This window comes from Gekko japonicus, unplaced genomic scaffold, assembly GCF_001447785.1.
Source record: "Gekko japonicus isolate JY-2015 unplaced genomic scaffold, Gekko_japonicus_V1.1 scaffold1059, whole genome shotgun sequence".
Lineage (NCBI taxonomy): Eukaryota > Metazoa > Chordata > Lepidosauria > Squamata > Gekkonidae > Gekko > Gekko japonicus.
Window position 1 is genome coordinate 76264 of NW_015159745.1, and position 23825 is coordinate 100088.

Genomic DNA, 23825 nt, shown 5'->3' on the forward strand with positions numbered 1-23825 from the left:
GGCGGCAGACCCGGCACCGGCGGACCCCCCGGCATCGGCGGTTGCACAGGCACTTGCAGAGGCGGTCTCACCGGCGGCTGCACAGGTACCTGCTGCGCGGGAACTCCCGGTGCTTGCAGCGGAGGTCCCATCAGTGGTTGAGCAGGCATCGGCGGCGCGGGAAATCCCGGTGCAGGAGCAACTTGTTGCTGCGCGGCGTGTGCGTCAAGGAAATTAGCCATTCTAACGTCCATCATTCCCGGCAGACCTTCCATCACATCCTGGAATGCCCGCATTAAGTCTCTCACCGAGTCTTCCAGTTCTGCTAGTCGTTCCCCGGTAGTTTCCTCCGGGATGGGGTCCCGAGGTCGATAGTCCGGGGGTGGGTCATAGTCCTCTTCCGTTTGGAAGGCTCCGGTGCCCTCCTCATCTTCTGCGTGGCCTCGCGGCCCCGATGGCTCGAACATCCACTCCTCGAGGTCTTGCTTGGAACTCCCCTTCTCCGAGGTAGTCCCCGGCTCCGGGAACAATCCCTTGTCAAACAGACTCTCACGTAATCCGCTCCCCCGACGGGAGTACACCTCTCGGGTGCCCTGAGTGTTGTACATAGTCCAGTCATCCTGCTGTTGAGTCTTCCGCGGACCCCAGTGCGAAGGGGTCGGAGGCGGCCAAGACAGATGTGCAGGCAGGCGGGGAATCGTTCCCCCCACGGCACCCTCCACCGAGGCTGCAGTCGTGAACACCAAAGGAGCGGAGGTATGTGGGACCGATCCTGAGTCCCCCTCCGTGTTAAGTAGGTTTCCCTCAGTTCCGCTCATGATCTTGCCAGATTCGGAACGATAGGAGAAAGAGAGTTCTAACAATATGTTGGATCCCCAAGCATCGAGAATAAATCCACGTTTTCAAGAAAAGCAAAATTTATTTCAAAGCGTTGAAGACATACTCAAACACGTTCTTTGTTAGAACTGGGGATACACAGTTAGGTCAAGCATAATAAAGGAAATTCAAACAGATACAGATCCAATGAATAGAATTCCCGCTGGCGGGCTAATGAAACGGTTGCGCGCCCAGTCCATGGGAACCAGGCAGAACATCAGACAAAACACAGGTGCAGTACTCATGAGAAAAGCAATAGGCAAGCATTACAGCATCTTCTCCCCCACACAACCTCCAGCAGTTATCTTGTGCATTCCAACGCAGGAGCAGGATGATAGAAAACAAGCCGGGTGCAACAGGGAAAGGATATGTACACAGAGGTCACAGAAAACAGAATGGCAGCTTGCTGACACTTCCCTCCTTTGTGAGAACTGTTAATTGATTCCTACTCTTTGCTTTCTGTCATTTAACCAATTTTAATCCGTAAGAGAACCTGTCCACTTATCCCAGGAATATTAAGTTTACTCAGGAGTCTTTGATGAAGTACCTTATCAAAAGCCTGTTGAAAGTCCAAGTATATAATGTCTACCAAGCCACCGTTGTCTACTTGCTTGAATAGCCTTCCAGAGAATGGATACGGAATCTCTGTATACCAACATCCCACGCAAAGATGAATTACAAGCAATAAGGAATATGATTTTTGACAACACCACAGCTGACTTTGTCACCAAAATGTGCCATTTTGTTCTCATCCATAACCATTTCAAATCTGGTGACAACTTGTTCCTTCAGTTCAATGGTACAGCTATGAGTACCCGCATGGCCCCACAGTATGCTAACATTTTTATGGCCAACTTGGAGCTAAACTCCTACCCACTTACACCTCTCTTATACCTGCAAAGAACTTCCTGAAAGAGTGGTTCCTCAGTGGAATAGGCTTCCTTGGGAGGTGGTGGGCTCTCCTTTTTTGGAGGTTTTTAAACAGAGGCTAGATGGCCATCTGACAACAATGCTGATTCTGTGAACTTAGGCAGATCATGAGAGGGAGGGGTTGCATCAGTGCTTCATTCTCATGGCCCATTCTTACATACCCAGGGAAATGCTGATCACCACTTTGGGGTCAGAAAGCATTTTTTCTCCAGGCCAATTTGGCCAGTGATCCTGGAGGTTTTTTACCATCTTCTGGGCGTGGAGCAGGGCCATTGGGTGTGTGTGTGAGGGGGAGCATTTGTGCATTTCATGCATTGTGCAGGGGGTTGGACTAGATAACCCTGGAGATCCCTTCCAACTCTATGATTCTGTGATACACTGATGAAATTTTTATTGTCTGGACATATTCCACCAGGAATTCAACAACTTTCACACCACCATCAACCTGACAATGAACCAATCTATGCAAAAAATACATTTTCTGGACACTACTGTAAAATTACACAATGGACGCATAGACACCACTCTATACCAGCTAACGGACCATCACTATTTTCTCTCCATGTGACCACCATTTTAATATTATGATGATGTTTTCAATTTTAATGTTATCATATTAACTAATATATTTTGTATACATGATATGTTGTTACCCACCCTGAGCCCGCTTCTGGGAAGGGCGGGCTATAAATGTGAAGAAATAAAATAAATAAATAAATACCAGAAACCTAGGCTGTGTTAAGACTGGCAATTTGAAGCGCTAGGAAGTCGTGGCAAAGAAAAAACAGAACAGACTCGGAACGGCTTGCTTGCGGTATTTCCATTCACACCGCAGCAAATGAAGCAGGAGGATACCATGGAGGAAGCACAACGGCGTGTTCACATTGTTGGGCCGCCCTGGCGGGCTGTTAGTGGCTCTTTCCACGCTGGGCTGCATGCGCCCTAACCCTAACCCTATTATAAATTACTGCGGGTTGTTCCCGCTTTAGCAGCGCTTGTGTTCACACTCAGGGAACTGGAATCAACCCGCTCTACACACGGTTCACTACCACTTTCACCTGGTAGCTTTTAAACTCGGGAGGGAAGCGGCACAAGACGGCTTGAGTACGGCTGGGGGACGCCTGACAGATGTGCCTGTGTGAACCTGCCCCTTTAATCCGCTACTGAACCGCAAAAAAAAAGCTCCTGAAACGTTTGCCTGCTGAGCCAAAGTGCCAGTCTGACCTCGGCCCTACTGACCGACAAACGTATCTACATGTCTCCAGCTACCATCCTAACCCTAACCAAATGATCCACTGTATACAGCCAAGCCCTACACTACAGCCACATCTGCTCCAATCCTACAGACAGAGTTTCTCACCTGAGGAATCTACAACAAACCTTTTTGGAACTAAAGTATCCTCCTGTCCTGATGAAGTCAAGAAACAGATTAACAAAATCAGAATGGTACCCAGAGAAAACCTGTTGCAAGACAGGCCCCAAAGAGAGAATAACAGAACACCACTAGTGGCCACATGCAGCTCTCAACACAAAACACTCCCACTCATCATCAGTGACTTAAAACCTCTACTGGATAAAGACAGTTCTCTTTCACGAGTACTGGGGGGGGCCCCGCAAACCTTTTCTTGCACATAGACAGCCCCCCAATCCAAACAACTCCTCACCCACAATAATACAACATCTAATTTGGACATGGCTTTAGCCGTCAGATCCATCTCCATCCCCATGCCAAAGATCAGATCCAGTGTGGGGCCTGATACAACCTGGGAGAGTCCCAGTGCTGCCAGGGAGGACACCAGGCCCAAAGCCTGCAGAGAGGGCAGCAGCATCGGCGTGGATGTGGAAGCCCCCCAGCATGGTCCGTCTCGGGAATGCCACGGCCCAGCCCGCTACCGCTTCCTGCAGGCTTCGCGGGCTGTCTACTGGGGCATTAGGCAAGCAGCACGCCAGGCAGACAGCCAAATGCTCCTCAGAATCCCAGACAAGACCCAATCAGTACCGGTGGTTTTTAGAACGGGGGTGCCCTGAAGGAAAAATCCTCTCGGATGAGTATCGCTAGCCCTCCCCCCCCCGCCCCTCAGTTTGAGACTGATGGAGGACCGAGAAACCTGGTGGGGTCAGCTTTTGATTTGCCCTCCCTTGCTCAGGTCTCAGTCACGCATGCCAGGTCCACATCTTGCGCGGCAATGTAATTTTGCAGCATCACAGTCTTATTATTGATGGACCTGGGATTGCAAAACATCCGTGTCGAAGGGGGTTATATCTTCCTAGCCCTCTCACCAACCTGTCTCAGGGTAGGATAAAAGTTTGAAGGAGACCAAGCATGACCATATTCCCATCTCATGTAAGTGTAAGAACATAAGTGTTTTCTTTGGTATGATATGTACTCGTCATCTTTTTATAATAAGTATTACAGAGTAGTTTTTTTTTAAAAAGCGTTCCTGGGCTCTGACAGTGGTTTTGGAGCCTGCTTGCCAAAGACAAGGGCGTCAGCGCCACAGATGGCATTTAAGCCCATTTTTCAAGCGGAGGCTGGTGCTTCTCAGGGGGAGGTGATTGAGCCTCTGTGGCTTTTGCCTGAAAGGCAGCTTTAAGACGGGAGTAAAATGCCGATACATGTCACAGGCCATGGTGCTATGCGACTCTCCCAAACAGAATAAATAGAATGAGTTTTCATCAGACTGGGCCTTTTTGGAGCCTCAGTCCACACAAGCAAAGAGAAGTCTAAGGGGAGAGCACTCCCCCCATCGCGTACCAGCTGGTACAGGGAATGCCAGTTCCAGATGGGACTGGGGGAAGAGCACTCTAGAGGCGTAGAAAGCTCTGAAGTCTCACAGAAATCCTCTCCACAGCTGGCCTGCACATGTTTAGACTGCACAGAAGTCACAAAGACAAACCTCCAGTTACCACAGTGAAAACAAATCAAAAGGGAAATGCACAAGCAAGTTGCCTGTTCTATTAAAAAGGTTAAACTGCTGAAGAACTGAACCAAACAACTTCTGCAGGGAGATTATGAGCAGGGCACGGTGGATTGGCCCCAGAGCTGCAACAGGAGAGCAGAAGAGAAGCAGAGTACTTACATCCCTCATGCTGTGGTGAGCCACGCTGCGGTCCACGCTGTGGGATGGGAGACTGGTGGTGGCTTTCAGAATCGCCTCCTTATCTGGAGCTTTCTGTTCCAGCTTCCGCTAAATGAAATGAGATATCTGTTCAAAACATGCCATGTGTTATGCACAGAAAGGTACCTTCCTTATGTAGTAACTGGATAGATTCACTAATAACCCAAGTTAAGTGTGGAACTACCACAGTAACATTTTAGCAGTCCTGGATCTAGAGGTGCAATGGTCCCCAAAGTGCCTAAGCCTAAAACAAATACATTGGCAACTGGGGGCAAAACTGAAAACCACTGTAAAATACTGGCTGATTTCCCACCAGCTGCTGTGCAGCCGCATTTTGCCCCGGAGCTTCGCACGATTTTCCCCGCATCTACTCAATCCTCAAAAACCAGGATTGAGTAGACGCGGGGAAAATCGCGCGAAGCTCCGGGGCAAAATGCGGCTGCACAGCAGCTGGTGGGAAATCAGCCACTGTTAAAGCCAATTTGTATTGCAGCAAATCTTAGATCAATGCACTGGACTTCCTGAGAGGTTCCCTTCTGGTCAGCAAGCACACAAACCTCCAACACGAAAGGAAATTGGCAACCCTTCTGGATACAAGAATTTTTAGGACTAAACTGCAGCAAAAAAAGAAGGTAATCTGATCTCTAACAAACTTTAAAAAAACGGTATTATCTTAAGGGGGTGGAATGGAGACATGCAGAAAAACAGGGCAGAAGGGAGTTAAACAATGTCACTAATTACATCTGTAATTAATTACACTGGGTCACTGCACTAGGTATAAATACACAAGATAACTGATACATTTTCTCTCTAGCTCTCCCCCAATGAGAAATCAATGGATTGGTGGGTCTGCCTGCAGCCCTGTTCAGTAACCAAAAGGCAACCCTTCCCCATTCAAAGCATGCAGGCAAGTGGGCAAAAGGAGGAAGCTGGACTCTTAGAGGGGGCTCAAAAGCAGTGAAGTTAACCCTGCCCTCCATGCAAAAGCAGAGACAAAAAACAGGGACTCCTCCTCTCCAGAAGGGAAGTCAGCGTTCAGTTTTGGCCCCATCTTCTGCCACAGAAATTAACCTGCTGCCTGCTTTTCTGTCTGGCTGACCTGCAGCTTTGTACTGAGAGGATTGTTATCAAGTGTGCTTGGACTACTGGCCAAACAACACCTTTGGGATTTTAGGACCTGATGCTGGAAAGGCATGGTTCAAAGGTTGCAGAATATATTTGGTCCACATCAAAACCTGCTAAATGTTTAGCAAAGCTTTTATCCAACTCTTGCTTCAGATTTCTCCATCGCCTGCATTAAGCGAAATAGGCCAATAAATGACTGAAAATATAAACAATCATGGAAAGTATGTTTCTGTTCATGCAAGTCTTTCATTTTCTGAATTCTACATTTAAACAGAAAGTCCCCAACCCAGATGCTTTTAGATGCAGGTTGTGATTATTAGAGAAATAAAAGGCTGGTAACCCTAATCTTATACCATCGTTTTACTGAACATTTTATGCTGTTTGATCTAATTGTTTTCTAGATTTTGTAATCAGCCTTGAGTCTCAGAAAAAGGCAGGCTATAAATGAAGTAAGTAAATAATTCTATAGTAAAATAAAAGGAACCATCTATTTGTAATAGGCATAACACATTGGTAATCAACAAAGTTAGAGTCCAATGGCACCTTTAAGACCAACAAATTTTTATTTAAGATGTGAACTTCCATGTGCATGCACACTTTGTCAGACAATGAAATGGAATTACATATCATAGGCTCCGGTCACACGGCCAGGAAAATGTGGGGGGGAAGCGTAGCTGTTTGCCCCGAGGAAAAATAACGTGCGAGTGCGCGATCAGACCTCCCGTGGAGGACCCGTGGAGGGTCCGTGGAGGTCCTGTGGATAGGGGGAGGTGCGGATCACACGGCAAAGAAGCGGGGCCACGGGGCAAAGAGACGGGGGCCGAGAGCCGAGGGAAGGCGAGGAGGGGGCTGCCAGAGACAGCTGGCCAAGCGACTGGGGAGAGGAGGGGCCAGCTGCCGACTCCAGTGAGGCAGGCAGGGGGTGGGCAGTAGTTCTGTAAGGGCAACAGTCGGGGAGCCGTCTGCTGGGGCGCGCGAAGAGGGCAAAGCAGCATGGCTCAGCCCCCTCCGCCCTGACCGCGCCTCCTTCTCCGGTGGCCTGTCCTCGAGGCCACGGTGCCGCCCTCCTGAGCAGTGCCCCCCTTCCCCAAGTAGACGTCCTACTCTGCCGCCGCGCCCCCCCTGCTGGGCTTCTCAGCCGCTATATCTTCTGCCTTTCCCCCTTTCCCCCTATCTATTTGTCGCTTGCCTCAAGCCGTGAGCTCTTGGTTGCTTTCTTCTGGCTGCTCTCCTCTTCTCTGCACGACCCAAGTTGTGTGGTTTTTTTAAAATTAAACTAATGTTTGCACATGCTCCATTGTGTGCTTGTGCGCATCCGTGGAGACTTGGAAAAAAAACCCCTTTTAGCTAGGGGACATGGACGGGCGCCGGAACTACCTCCGGAAACGTGATCAGACGCTCGCCCTTGCTCCGCGGTTTCCGGATACTAGTACCTCAGAGGTACTAGTTTTTTGCCGCGCATCTTTGCCGTGAAGCCTCTGTTGTGCCACGGGAGCACTACGCTTCCCAGATGTGCCGGTGAGATCGCGCCCGGATAATCCGCCTGTCTTCCGTCTCTCTACCGTGGCTACTGTGCCGTGTGACCGCAGCCATAGTTGTTTATATATATAAGAATGACAAGCTTGTTTTTGATCTGTTTAAAAAATATTTTCACTATTCTGCATGCTAATTTAACAAGCTACCCCTACACACACACACACACAACTATGATATACAACTATGATATGTAATTCCATTTCATCGTCTAATGAAGTGTGCATGCACATGGAAGCTCACACCTTGAATAAAAAATTGTTGGACTCTAACTTTGATGTATTGCTTCAGACCAACACGGCTGCCCATCATTGGTAGCCATTATTGATTACCATTATCATTGGTAATCAAACTGTTAGGCCAGGTGACTAAATCAAAGGGGTCTATAATCTGGAGTTAGATTTAGGTAGCAGTGTTACTGGGTAGGATAGAGTAGGTTTAGCTAAGGACTGGCAGCGCTGGGAGATCTGTAACTTTTCTTGGTAGTACTCATAGTGGATATAAATGTTGTCAGCCTTGCTAGTAGGTCTGAGGCTTTGCAAAGACCACTAGAAACAGCAATGACGGGGCAGGGGATTCCAGTCCTCCTGGGGAGTATCCTTCCAGCCTGCATCCCATCCCAAAGGTTGCCAGTAGTGGGGCTAGGTTGAATGACCCCCCTCTGACATTGATGCTGTGTAATGCCAGGTCTATAAATAACCACGGTCCTCAAGGACTTCCTGCTTGAGTAGAATGTAGACCTGGCATGCATGACCAAGACCTGGGTTTGAGATGGGGAGACAGTAGCTCTCTCCCAATTGGCTCCCCTTGGTTTCTCGGTCCTTCACCAATCGTGGACTATGGGGCAGGGTGAAGGAGTGGCTCTGTTCATTTGGGAGGCTTACGCCTTCAGGGTGCTCCTGCCACCGAAGCTCACAGGCATTGAGTGTACTGGCCTAGTGTGGGAAGCCGGGGAGAATTTGGCTATTTGGTTGGTGTACCATCTGCCTAATGCACCAGTCACTAGCCTACCATCCCTGATGGAGGCTGTGTTGGGCTGGGCATTAGAGCACCCTAGACTGATAGTCTTGGGCAACTTCAATGTCCATGCCGATGATGTAGCCTCCACACAGCCAATGGAGCTGGTGTTGTTCATGGCGGTGCTAGGACACTCCCAACTTGTAACGGCCCCCACTCACCAGGCTGGGCACATGCTCAATTTGATCTTTGTGGTGGGGGTTACAGTGGACCAGATCACTGCTACAGCAGTGCCCTGGTTGGACCACCATGCCCTGAAGGCCCGTCTGAATGTTCCATCCCAACCCTGCTTGGGTGGTGAGCATATTTTAGCTTGCCTGCAGAGCCAAATGGTCCGTATGCAGCTTCAGATGGCTCCATGGAAACCAATGCCTCCTGGTGGCTTGTTGGATGAGCTTGTCAAGGATTGGCACAGTTGACTCTTGGCAGCCACTGATGAGATCTCCCCACACTGCCCTCTGCACCCCTGCTCTAAGATGGCACCTTGGTTTACCCAGGAGTTGCAGCTGATGAGGTGGAGACAAAGATGGCTAGAGAGACAGTGGTGACATGCCTGTGATGAAGCCACAAGAGAATCCTATAGGATGTTTATGATACGTTAGTCAAAGCTGCTAAGAGAGAGTAGTACGTGGCTATGACTATGCAAGCTCACACCCAGCCCCATTATTTAGGATGATTTGGTCTATGACTACTCTGCCACAAGGCAGATCAAATGCTAGGGAATCAGACATTGGCTGTGAGGCCTTTGTGAGCTACTTAGCAGATAAAGTCTTGTTGCTCTGCTGTGATCTTCCCGCCACAGTTGAGACAGTGAGTGATCTCGACGCTCCACGCACATCTTCTAGTCAAGTTATGGATTATTTCAGTCCACTCAGCCTAGAGGAAGTCGACAGACTACTCTCAACTGTACGCCTCACCACTTGATCCTTCATCCATGCCCATCATGGCTAATTAAAGCTGCCCGTGATGGGTTCCGAGGTTCCCTAAAGGAGATTATCAACAAGACCCTCTCAGAGGGATTGTTCCCTGGTTTGCCCTCTCCTGAAAAAACTATCCTTGGATCCGGCCAAATTGGCAAATTACTGGCCAGTTTCCAATTTGCCCTACTTGGGCAAACTAATTGAGAGGGTGGTGGTGATACAGTTGCAGAGTTTCATGGATGATGCTTCCATATTAGATCCCTTCCAGTCCAGCTTTCACCCAGGCCATGGGACAGAGACGGCACTGGTCACCCTCACGAACGACCTTCGGAGACACCTGTATTGAGGCAGATTGGCGGTGCTGTTGTTGTTGGACCTGTCGGCAGTGTTTGACACAGTTGATCATCAGCTACTGATCTACCACCTCACCAACACTGTGATTCAGCTTTCCCCAATGTTATTTAACATCTATATGAGCCCCCTTGCCCAGATTGCCCGGTGTCAGGTTCCACAGCCAAACACAGGAGTACACACTTAACATAAGGTTATACTTTAATGTAAGAGCTATAGAGGCAGTAACATCATCACTGTTAGGAATGGCTACTCCCTACAAGCATATTGGGATATAGAGTATTTGTATGCACACACACACACACACACACACACACACACACACTCCTAGGCCAATCGGCCTGACTCCAGCACGTGGGAGAATGGGGCCCCAGGCCGTTAACAGCCAAAGCTGGGAATCGAAACTTATCCCACGGGTAATATATGGATAGACACTACACAGGCAGTGAGCTAGCAAGGTCATAGATAAGCAAATACACAGGAATGCAGGAACAGTTGGTACACAGGCCAAGCAGATGCACTCTTGCCCATAAACATCATGGCAGCATAGCTGACACCCGGAAGCATGGGCTGGGATGTCACCAGTATGCGAATGATACCCAGCTCTATCTGCTGTTGGGGGGCCAGTCTGACTCTAGACCAGAAAATTTGGACCAGGCGCTAAAAGCTGTGGCCAGTTGGCCTAGACTGCGCTGGCTGATATTGAATCTGATGAAGATGGAGGTCCTGTGCCTGAGTCAAAGCAGCCTGGGGTTAGAGATTCCACTCCCAACCTTCAATGGGACTCCACTGGTGCCAGCACCAGAGGTTAGAACACTGGATCCCAAAGTGGGCCATACAGCCCCCTGGGGGGCGCTGGAACAATCCAGGTGGGCGGTAAGAGCCTTGGGTGCAATTGGGGGGTGTTGAATAAAAATAAAGGGGCAGTGGAAGCATAAAGAAAGAAGAGTCCAGAAAGCAACCTTCTCCTGTCCTTCCCTGGGATCAGGGAGGGAGGAGGAGGGGGAGAGGGGTCCCCACAGCCAATTGCAGCCATGCATTTGCAAACTGCAAATGTACGTGCATCCTTGTAAGGATGGTGTTGCTGCTGGGCTATTGTGTGGTGGCTGCTGCTGGCCTCTGGCTTCAGGCCTTCAGCTGCTGCTGCTCTGTCCCTGCCTTGCCCTGCCTGCCTGCGTGGCTCATGGTGGACTCTACCTGGACTGAAGAAGACATCTAAAAGGTAAGATTTGGGGAAAATACATATTATTTTTAAAGGGGGACATTAGTAAAAGGACCTTTTAAATTAGTGTCCCTTGGGTGGCTTGCTTGGGTTACAGTTCTGTTGGGTGTGGGGTTGGGGTTGGCTAAGCCTTACTCTCTTACAGTTAATAATTTTGAGGAAAAGTTTTTAAAGTTTGGTTTGCATTAAAAAGTATTTCTGTTGGCTGGGTGTTTAAAAAAATTAACTGTAGTAATTGCTTGTTGGTGTGGTGGGGTTTTTTGCGCAATGTTTTTAACTTTGTGATTCAACTTTTGTTATTGCTTGTTGTTTAAATATTGTAATTTTCTGGTTGGTTTTTAAATATATTTCTTGAGACTGTACTGCTGTGTGCCTGAAAGAATGCCAAATTCTTCATAGTCTGCAGAAGTTATGCAAATGGAGCACATTTAATGGAAAAAGCCAAGGGTTGCAAATTCTGACTCCCTTGTGCTTGGGCTTGTGAGGTTCACTGAGACGTGGCTGCATGCTTTGAAGCAGGACTTTGCAGCTGGGAAGCCAGAAGTTAAAGTGGAAGTTCTTGAGAAGCTTCTCTTTCTATCTGGGCCAGCCATCTGGTCAGTGGGGTACAGCGTTTAAGTGTCAGACAAGGGTCTGGGAGATCTGGGTTTGAATTCCTGCTCTGCCACTGATAAGTAATGATTTCAAGATTAAAGAAATTGGGGTATTGGATTGCTCTTTGGATTGCACTATGTAAGCTGCCTTGCACCTAGTGTGGGGGTGCAAGAGAGTAATGATTTCCAGATATTTCAAAGCTGGCTTTCCCCCAACAATTCATGTGTGTGGGGGGGTGTTATTCCCCAGTGGTGGGAAGAACTATAATTCATGCCTGCTGCCAGTAATATTAACTGTTTTATAAATAAACACAGAAATTTTACTTTTTTAGATAATATCATGGCTGAACCCAAGAATAAATGTAGACAATATAGTATTCAATATTTGAACTATGCTTTATTCAGTTGTCTACAAACACTGCATTACTGATGTGCCTGATTTGCCAAAAAATCTTACCAAATGAAGCTATGAAGCCTTCAAGACTACAAGATCATTTGACAAAAGTTCATGCTGATAAGAAAGATAAGGATTTATCTTATTTTAAAGCACTTAAAGAAAACTTTTTGAGACAATTGACATTGACAAAACTCTTTTCAATAGCATCCAAACAAGATGATGATGGACTGTGTGCTTCTTACAACATTTCATTACTGATTGCTAAATCGGGAAAACCACATTCTGTTGGTGAAGAACAAATTCTACCGGCTATGAGGTAATATGCACCATGCTACACAAGCCAAGAAAATTTCTTTGAGCAATAATACAGCGCAACAAAGAATTGATGAAATGGCTCAAGATGTTGAAGACTCATTATGTGAGTATTTAAAAACATCTCAGTTCTCTATACAGTTTGATGAGTCAACTTTGCCAGGAAATGAAGCTTTGCTTTTAGCATACGTGTGATTCATAAAAGAAGGAAAAATTTGCCAAGAATTGTTATTTGCTAAAAATTTCCAAACTGATACCAAAGGAGAATCGATATTTCATACATTGGAAGAGTTTTTTAAAGAAAAAGAAATTCCCCTGAGTCATATATTGTCAGTTGCTACTGAAGGTGCTCCAACAATGATGGGGAGCTACAGGGGATTTCTTGCATATTTAAAAAAAGTGGATCCAAATGTATTCACTGTACACTGTTTCATTCACTGAGTGAACACCTACATAGGTCATTATATTATGTGATTAAAGCGGTCAACAAAATCAGAAGCAATTCACTGAATGACAGATTGTTTAGACAACCTTGTATTCAAAACGATGAAGAAGTTCGTTGGTTATCAAAAGGTGCCTGTTTGGATCGGTTTTATAAACTATTTGACTCAGTGCTAAAGTTCCTAGAAAACAAAGATGATGCTTTACGAGCCAACTTGATTGATTCCAAAGAAGATATAGCTTATTTGACAGACTTGTTTAATAAATGTAATGAAACAAATCTATAGCTCCAAGGCAATGAGATGAATTTAATCAAAACAAAAACTGTCATTTCTGCATTTGTGTTAAAACTTCTGTACAAATGAAATTTAGGATGAGGGGAATTCAGCCAGTTTCCAAATTTATCAACCGTAGAAAAACATGAAGACTTGCTCACCTATTGTCAACACTTGGAGGCTCTGTATTCTGACTTTAATCAACGATTTGAAGATATTCTTAAAATGAACATACCCGACTGGGTTTTGGACCCTTTTTCAAGTACAGGCACAGAAAAATCTCCAGAATTACAAGAAGAACTTATAGAAATAACAACAAATGAGGAATTGAAATTTAAATTCAAAGATGGCTACCAACAGTTCTAGCTGCAAAAGCAGATACCTACACTTTATCCTGGATTATGGGCTATAGTACAAAAGTTTCTAATTGCATTTCTTTCAACATATTTAGTGGAACGTGGGTTCAGTGCGGTTACAAATCTGTTAACTTAAAAAAGAAACTGATTGCAAATATCTAATCACGGTGATTTAAGATTGCTGCTGACAAAATAGAGCCAAACATACATTGATAGCAGTGCACCAGGTTCATCCTTCTCATTAGGATTATTTTTCATGTCATTTGTGATTTTTATTTTAATATTATCCTTTGTTATCTTAATTTTCTGTGTGTATGCAAATGTTACTATGGTTGATTTTATAAAATACTTTTATGATTTCAAGCTTCAAAGTGCCTTATTTACAACAACATATTTAATTACTATGTGCAAATTTGTCACTGCCTTTTTTTGTCCACTTCTTGAAGGTACATTTCCAGGGGGGCACTGAGTAATTTTTTTTCTGAATCACTGGGTTAGAAGTTTGGGAGTGCTCTTGGATGCCTCCTTGATGATGGAGGCCCAGGTAGCAGTCAGCCTTTTATCATCTTCAGCTGATTAGGCAGTTGGTTCACTTCCTTAAACACAGCGACTTGGCAACAGCGATCCATGCAATGGTCAATTTGAGATTAGACTACTGTAAAGCTATCTACATGGGGCTGCCCTTGTCCCAAATTTGGAAGCTAGAGTTAGTGCAGAATGCTGCGGCCAGGCTTCTGTTGGGTCTCCCTATATGGGAGCACATCCAGTCTGTGCTGAAAGTATTTGCACTGGCTGCCAATAGCATACCAAATTAGCTTCAAGATGCAGGTGTTTACCTTTAAAGCCCTTTTTGGTCAAGGGCCTCCATACCTGAGGGACCATCTTTCTCCACATGTTCCCGAGAGAGCACTGTGTTCAGGGTCTCAACATCATCTAGTCGTCCCTGGACCCAGAGATGCCAGGCTGGCAACAACTAGGGCCAGGGCCTTTTCAGGGGCAGTGCTGCACTGGTAGAATGAGCTCCCAGAAGAGATTAGGGCCCTGTGGGACCTCTTACAGTTCCACAGGGCCTACAAGACAGAGCTCTTCCACCAGGCCTTCAACCAAGGAGCTGCCTAAAGTCTAAAAACTGCATACTGCCAGGGCCCTGCCCTCTGAAACCATAATTGGCAGGCTCTGGACTGAAGCAATGGCTTTACATCACTGCTGACTACACTCTACTATGACTGATTTGCCACTATGTTCCAGCATCATATGCAATAAAGACAAATATCTTTAATGGCATAACATCATAGCCAATTGTTGAGAAAGAGACTGATATTTGCTGTTTATGGAGTTATATCTGCTGACATGGGGTCGCGAAGAGTCGGACTCAACTGTGCGACTGAACAACAACAAAATCTGCTGACAAACAACTTGGACTGTGCATACACATACACCCTAGGGCTTAGGGAACGCTGCTTGAATCACCTGTTGTGAGAGGTTTCACATAGAAGGTACCTGGCTGCTTTTCATGTTAATGAAGCTTGCAAACACATACAGCTCCTAGCCTTAGGGAAACTGGGAAAGCCGAGATCTATCTGCACATCAAGGAAGGTCCTGCCACCAAGACTTCATACCTGACCAGATGGCTTGTCCATGAGTTAGAGTCTAGAGTTTCAAATATTGGCCAAATCCCTAAAGTAGACGCCCTTACTACACGCACCAATGGTTGTAGTCATGGGACGGACTAACAGGTGGGTGGATCTCAGGATGGCAAGGTTGCCACACACCCCAAAGATTCACCTATAAAAGGTGAAGACCATGTGTTGGGTCTTTGCTAGCCGCAAACCCTTCATCATCCTCTGTCTGCTTTTATCCCCTAAAGTCCAGCTTGCTATCCAACAACCCTTTGTCTATTCTTGATCTCTTGGACTGCAGCCAAAGAGGTCCACACTTTGCCGGCTGGTTCTGGCAGTGTGAGTTAGAAATACCCCTAGGTACTATTTTCTTACCCCTCAATTCTTCATTGCAACAGACAAGGCTTCGGGAAAAGATATGTATGAACGATACCTACCTACCTCCTAAGTAAAAAGGAACTATTTTTCTATTTCTGTACTCCTAAGAAACTTGATTGTATGTGTGTGAGATTCTGTTTTGTGTGTATGCGATTTTGATATTCTTCAGTAAAAGACAAATTGTTTTGAATTCACCAGTCTCGTCTCTCTCACTGGGACATTCTTGGGGTGGACTGGACCTCCGTAAACTTTGGCAGGAACCCATATTAAATTTAGTTTGCCATCTGTTGTAGATAAAGCAGTTTGGCTAACACAATACTGAATTGATACTAACACTTCATGAGCTGGTTTTATAATTTTATACATTTTGTATTATGTATCTTAATTTTATGTAAGCCATCCCAAGCCTGCTTTGGCAGGGAGGGCAGGGTATAAATAATAATAAAAAAACAAATGAATAAAAAAGAAAATGAACCTAATAGTCTCAAAATTGGCTATCGTTGTCAGGGTGATTGTGGGTGTTGCATAGCCAAAAATGAAAGGAATCGCACCATGCCAGCCCATATTGATACAAGAACACTCCTCCTACCCTGCTATTTCTAATGGAAGCCAGGGGTCATTTCGAGCAGGAGCGTGGGGGAGCGCTGCTCCGGAAGTCAGTGCCAGCCCCCCCAGGCGGGGGAAATGCCTGCTTTTACGAGCCCTCCCCCGATTTGCAAGAATTGGGCAGGGGGGGAATGGCAATGCCAGGCGCTACTCTACAAATTCCTCCATAGAGGGCTAGAGCAGAAGCTGCTGGAGAACTTGGCACTCATTGGAGAACTTGGAGCTCGCCCTTCCTCCTAACCTCCTAAAAATCATGGGATAGAAGGACAAGTCCTTTTATGGATCAAAAATGGGCTAATTTTCCATTGACACCTGAATGTATACTTTTAAATTATTGGCCCCCGAAATCTATTGATTCTTCTATAAAAACATTAGTTATTACTTTATTAACAGCAGCCAAAACCGTAGTGGCCCAATTTTGGAAAAAACCAACCCCTCCTTCAATCTCAATGTGGTATTTGAAAGTATGGGACCATTTCATTATGGATAAGATCTCAACAGGTTTAAATGTACAAGATCCACATAAGGCTCATTTAATTTTTTTACAAAAATGGGGAACGGTATTAGAAAATATAGACAACAACCCTTTGAGTAAATTTTCTTTTGTTAACTATGAATATTATAACATAATGAAACTATCTTGACGAGCTATGTAAGAAAAAGGCAGTGTGTTGGTTCACAGTGTTATGTTTGTTTAAATGGTTGTTTAATTGTTTGTAACAAAAAAGTAAATTTTGTATAAACGGATATATTGTTTATAAAAAACTAAAAATTAAATAAAAATGTATTGGAAAAAAAACTGGCTAATTCATAGAAAACAGAGAGTGAGTATAAATGGGCAATTTTCTCAGTGGAGGGTGGTAAGCAGTGGGGTACCGCAGGGATCAGTACTTGGTCCACTGCTTTTTAACTTGTTCATTAATGATTTGGAGATGGGAGTAAGCAGTGAAGTGGCTAAACTTGCGGATGATACGAAGTTGTTCAGGGTGGTGAAAACCAGTGAGGATTGTGAGGCACTCCAAAGGGATCTGTCAAGGATGGCCGAGTGGGCGTCAACATGGCAAATGGGGTTCAATGTGGCCAAGTGCAAGGTGATGCACATTGGAGCCAAAAATCCTAAATATAAATACACGTTGGTGGGGTCTGAACTGGCAGAGACTGAGCAAGAGAGAGATCTTGGAGTTGTAGTGGATAACTCACTGAAAATGTCGAGACAGTGTGTGACTGCAATAAAGAAGGCCAATGCTATGCTGGGGATTATTAGGAAGGGTATTGAAAACAGATCAGCCAATATAATAATGCCCCTATATAAATCAATGGTGAGACCTCATTTGGAATACTGTGTGCAGTTCTGGGCACCACACCTTAAAAAGGATATTATAGCTTTGGAAAAAGTGCAGAAAAGGGCAACTCGAATGATAAAAGGGTTGGAACACTTTCCCTATGAGGAAAGGTTAAAGCACTTAGGGCTCTTTAGCTTGGAGAAAAGACGACTGAGGGGTGACATGATCGAGGTTTATAAGATTATGCATGGGAAAGAGCAGGTAAAGAAAGAGGTACTTTTCTCCCTTTCTCACAATACAAGAACTCGTGGGCACTCCATGAAACTGCAGAGCGGTCGGGTTAGAACGGATAAAAGGAAGTACTTCTTCACCCAAAGAGTGATTAACACATGGAATTCACTGCCACCGGAAGTGGTGGCGGCTACAAGCATGGACGGCTTCAAAAGGGAATTAGATAAGCATATGGAGCAGAGGTCCATCAGTGGCTATTAGCCACAAGGTATAGATAGGGACTCTGGGGCAAGTGATGCGCTGTCATCTTGGTGCTTGGGGGGTTCAACAGTGGGAGGGCTTCTAATGTCCTGGCCCCACTGGTGGACCTCCTGATGGCACTGGTATTTCTGGCCACTGTGTGACACAGAGTGTTGGACTGGATGGGCCTTTGGCCTGATCCGACATTGGCGTCTCTTATGTTCTTATGTTCTTAACCACCTGCACTAGCACACCAATTCCCTGCCAGTGCAGTGCTCAGTGGAAGCCATGGAGTGGGGAGGGAATGCAGCAGCGGGCTTCTCCTTGCCACCTGCCGCTGCCGCCAAGCTGTCCTGGACTGGCCCCTGGGCCGGGGCCAGGCGGGTGGCAAGTCAGTGCAGCTGGCCATCCATGCTTCAAAGTGGTGGATGACCCATCCTTCCTTCCCCTGACTGCTGCACTTTGGAGGATCAGTCACAGCCGGGGGGCGGGGGGAATGGCAGCAGGCTCTTCTTTGCTGGCCTGGTGCCACCAGGAAGCAGTACTGGGCTGGTCACTGGCCCTGGGGGCCATGCGGGCGAACGTCAGTACAGGTGGCACCGCCGCCAGCCATCCAGGCAAGCTAGACTTGGAGCTGTGGGATGGGGGGATGCGCACCTCTTCACTCTCATTCACCACCACCAGGAAGCTAGCCTGCCTGGCCCCCCAGCAGGCCATGCATGCTCCGAAGCGGGCATGTATTTTTTTTTCACCAGGCTTTGGAGCCAGGGTGTGTTTGCAAGCCCCTCGCCGCTGCCCAGGCTGGCCAAAGCACTCCAGAGGCCTTCCCAGCCTGCGGCTCGATCCCTGACTCTCATCCAATGAAGCACACGCTCACCCCCTCAGGGACAAAGCAGGGAGGCGTTTCTGTGGCCTGGGACTGATTTGGTGGATCTTCAGTTTTCTGATCAGTTAGTGTGAGAGACGCATTTCTTATATTTGATCATTGTCCTGTTGTGGTTTTCTCCCACAGTTGATTAACTTTTTTCCTTTCCTTCTTAGGGCTGACAAACTACTGGTGTTAAACAATTTCCTTGCAAAGGAAATGTTTTACATATTTATTTCCACCACTGAAGATTGGAACATACATCATCCCCCCCCAATCTCTAGTTTACACAGCGAAGTGTTTTGAATTAATTATGCTAAAGTATTAATAACTTACTATATGAAATCTTTACAGTAATGTTTTATAAAGCAGCAGCAGCAGCAGCATCTGATAATTTTGTGGTTTTGATCCTTTGGAATACTCAGCCACTTGAAAGGAAAAACAAATGAGTACCCACTACAGGCATTGAATTGAGTTTATGCTGTCATCTGTCTAAAATAAGTTATTCTTTGATTGATTGAACAAAGTTTGAGTTCAGTGGCAGCTTTAAGACCAACAAAGTTTTATTTCCGGTATGAGCACTACTGGAGCACGGAGGACATTCAGAGAACACTTGCCAGGCTCAGCCCTGCTTAGCTTGCCTGGGCTATCCAGGTCAGGGCCTAGAATATCTCTTTTGAGGTACGGTGATCAAAACTGTACACAGTATTCCAAATGAGGCCGCATCATAGATTTATACAGGGGCATTATGATACTGCATGATTTGTTTTCAATCCCCTTCCTAATAATCCACAGCATAGCTGTCGTACACACTGAGTCAACATCTTTAATGAGTTATCTACCACAGCTCCAAGACTGAGCAGCTCTAAGTCTACATGACCCATGATGCAGCGTGGCCCAAAGTGCAAGAAGCATGTGCAAGGTGCAGGCTGTCATCCCAAACACATGGAACTCACTGCCACAAGATGGCATCTATCTTAAATGATGAGCTAAACAAATTCATGTTATGTAAACTCCTTTGTGCGTCTCTTAGCTGTGATGGTAGGAGAAAGTGCCGTCAAGTTGCAGACAACTTGTGGTGACCCCTCATGGGGTTTCCAAGGCAAGAGAGGTTCAGAGGTGGTTTGCCATTGCTTGCCTTTGTGTGGTGACCCTAGACTTCTCTGGTGGTCTCCCACCCAAGCACTAACCAAGGCTGACCCTACTTGGCTTCTGAGATCTGACAAGATCGGGCTAGCCCGGTCTCTGTACTCCAGGGAACGGTAACGGGGACTTTGCTCTGTCCCAGCAGGAGTGCTTCTGTCTTCTCATCTAGAAGTACCACTGCCTCACGTGGAGCTTAACTCTGAGCGAACATGCCTATAATCAGGAAATCTAATCCACCTGTGTCTGTTTTGCTTGATAGCACACTAGGATGGAGGAAAAGGGAAGAACCATTTCCTCCCTGAGAGAGCGGATAGCGGCAGGCTGACTATTCACGAACTAGGTGCTTAGATATTCTGAAATAACAGGTTAAATCGTTTCTTGAGAATTCTTAAATATTAAGGAAAATATTAAGTTTGCAAATTAAAAGACCCCCTCCTCACATGCTGATGAGGGAACATAGTCATTGCCCAGACATGTGGGGTGAAGTGGAGAGAGAAGGTTGCTCTGCTCAAGCACCTAAGAACTGATATCTTGATTGGGGAGATTTGGGAAGGGATTTCTCAAACATTTATGCGTTGTGCTTTTGAAGCAGTTTTTCTCCAGGTAGGCTCCCCAGCTCTGACTTGGGAAATACCTGGAGATTTTTGAGGTGGAACCTGAGCGGTGGGTGTTGCCTTCTGACACACTTCCAGTGATGTTAGGGGGTGTGGCATATGCAAATAAGTTATGCTAATGAGCTCCTGCACCTCTTTTTTATGAAATGACCCCTGATGGAGGCTAAGGTTTTCTGTCTGTGGAAAGCATAACTCATTGGAAAAATAAAGCTATAAGAAACAAAACTTGCCACTTCACAAGTTGAGGTCCCACAGATTAAGTCAAACTAATTTGTTATGAGGTCTGGATCTGAAATAAATGGGACCTTGTCGGGCCAGGCCATGTGTGTCATAAAATGTAACGCCAGGTAGCAGAAATATAAACTATATAGGACACAATTAAATACATAATGAGCCCAACAGTACACACACTGTAGCGAGGAACAGGAAAGCTCATACCTTGATGAAAACTTCATTGGTCTTAAGGTACCACTAGACTCAAACTTTGCTTCTCACAAACACAGACACGCAGTAGCAAGGTGAGAGGGAGACAGACCCAAGCAATGAGGGGGTGAGATTTGTGTGGGAAAAGACAGGAGGGGCATTTGGCCCCATCCACTTCATTCATGGAGGGGGAAGAGAGCCACAAAGTACACACACCCCATGGTAGCTGAAACAGTGGTTCCCTCCATTTATCTCCCTGGGTGAGCTGGTTCCGGTCCACGGGCTGTAGGTCTGACAGCCCTGAATTAAGGGAAGCAGAACTTTTGGTCCACATCAGGTACAGAAACCTAACACCTATGCTACTTGCAATGGAACCTAATGTCATCTGCAGCAGAATAACACATCACAAAATAAAGCGAAGAGTCTCAAACTTGGCTATGGTGGTAATTAGGACAACAATTGAACAGTACGAAAAATGACTGACAACCACGAATGTGTGATCACTGACCATGAGCCAGACATCCTTGAGTGCCAAGTCAAATGGGCCTTGAAAGCATTACTAACAACAAAGCCAGCAAAGGTGATGGTACCCCAGCTGAGCTATTCAAAGTCTTAAAAGTGTTGTACTCAATATACCAGCAAATTTGGAAAAGGCAACAGGAACCTGGAATGTAAGATCTATGAATCAAGGTAAGCTTGACGTGGTCAAAAATGAGATGGCAAGACTGAACATCGACATCTTGGGAATTAGTGAACTAAAGTGGACAGGAATGGGTGAATTTAACTCAGAAGACCATTATATCTACTACTGTGGCCAAGAATCCCGTAGAAAAAATGGTGTGGCCTTTATAGTCAACAAGAGAGTGCGAAAGGCAATAATAGGATACAATTTCAAAAACAACAGAATGATCTCGGTACGAATCCAAGGCAAATAATTCAGCATCACAGTAATTCAAGTCTATGCACCAACCACTGATGAAGAAGAGGCTGAAGTGGACCGTTTCTATGAAGACCTACAACACCTCCTAAAACTAACACCCAAAAAAGATGTCCTCCTCATCATAGCGGACTGGCATGCTAAAGTAGGACGTCAAAAGGTAACCAGAATGACAGACAAGTTTGGTTTTGGAGAACAAAATGAAGCCGAGCAAAGGCTAACAGAGTTTTGTCAAGAGAAAACGCTGGTCATAGTGAACACCCTCTTCCAACAACCGAAGAGGTGACTCTACACATGGACATCACCAGATGGGGATCACCAAAATCAGACTGATTATATCATCTGCAGTCAAAGATAGAGAAGCTCTGTATCAGTAAAAACGAGACTTGGAGTTGACTGTGGTCAGATCATGAGCTACTCATTGCAAAATTCAGACTTAAACCGAAGAAAGTTGTGAAAACCACTAGGCCATTCAGGTTTGACCTAGATCACATCCCTGATGAATATACAGTGGAGGTGAAGAATAGGTTTAAGGAACTAGATATGATAGACAGAGTGCCTGAAGAACTATGGACGGAGGTTTGTGACACTGTATAGGAGGCAGCAATCAGCACCAGTGAAAAGGAAAGATTTACCCAACTGAATGCAAATTTCCAGAGAACAGCAAGGAGAGTTAAATAGGTTGCTTACCTGTAACCGATTATCTTTGAGTGGTCATCTGTGCATTCACACCCATGGGATCTAGTGCACCTGCGCCAATCCGATTGGTGTTGTACAAAGTCACAACAGGATTTTTGCACCTCAACACCGGGCCTGCGTGGGAACCCCTCCACTCATGCCCAGGAGGGTGGGGTGTGGACATCCCGCCAGTTCCTTCTCACTGCTGTACCAAAGTGGAGAGAAAACTGACAGCAATAGGGAAGGAAGGGCAGGCGATGTGAATGGACAGAAGACCACTTGAAGATAATCAGTTATAGGTAAGCAACCTGTTTATCTTTGTTGTGGTCTCTGTGCATCACACCCATGGGAGAGTGTAAAGCAGTGGCTCACCTGAAGAAGGGTGCTGGCAGGAGTCAGTGTGTAGCAGAAGACAGGATAAGATGCCCCAAGTCTGTTCTGTGCTGCATCCTGACATCTAGTGCATAATGCTGGATGAATGTGTTCAGAGTGGACCATGTCACAGCCTTGCAGATGTCGGACAACGAGGCACCCTTCAGGAATGCTGTTGAAGTCGCCATCGCCCTAGTCGAGTGCACCCTGAGCTGCAGTGGAAGAGGGCGTTTTGCCAAGAAATAGCACAGCCAAATTGTCCCAGCAATCCACTTGGAAAGGTGCTGAGCCGTGATTCTCAATCCCAACAAGCAGGAAGCATAAGAAACAAAGAGTCGTGCATCCCGGTGCATAGGGTGCGTCCTGCTGAGGTAAAAGAGCAGCGCTCTCTTGATGTCCAAGGTGTGCAACAGCTGCTGCTCATCATCTTGCAGACCTGGGAAGAAGTCCGGCAGAAGGATTTCGGAATGCAGGTGAAATTCCAAGACTATCTTGGGCAGGAAAGTCACATCCGGCAGTAGACGAACACCATTCGGTAGAAAACACAGATACGGAGGATTGTGACAGAGGACCAGGAGCTCATCTACCCTCCTAGCTGATGTGACTGCCATCAGGAATGCCGTTTTCCATGCAGCATACTTCATTTCATACGTTGGCATTGGTTCAAATGGCTTTTTGGTAAGTTGCCTCAATACCATAGGGAGGTCCCACAGCGAAATTAAGTCCCGAACAGGAGGGTAGAGCCTAAGGAGTCCCTTCAAGAACCATTTCGAAATTGGATGGGAAAAGATGGAATAGCCATCCACTGACTCATGGTAAGCTGAGATGGCTGCCAAGTACACTGTAATTGAGAAATGGGAGAGTCCCAGCTCGGCCAGTGACAGGAGAAAGTCTAGGATCTGACTGAGGCCGGCCATGGTAGGTGAAGTTGAATCTGGTCCTAAGAATGAAGTAAAGTGGGACCACTTGCTTTTATAAGACTTGCAC

The 23825-nt window shown here is 46.1% G+C and overlaps 1 protein-coding gene across 1 annotated transcript in view; it reads right to left on the reverse strand.

Annotated features, from left to right (window-relative positions):
• The window catches only part of UBAC1 (UBA domain containing 1), a 105542-nt gene that overhangs the window by 50962 nt on the left and 30755 nt on the right, over nt 1–23825 (reverse strand). The window contains exon 4 of the mRNA XM_015405490.1: nt 4866–4973. Coding sequence (XP_015260976.1) covers nt 4866–4973 — 108 coding nt within the window. The remainder of the gene's footprint in view (nt 1–4865; nt 4974–23825) is intronic.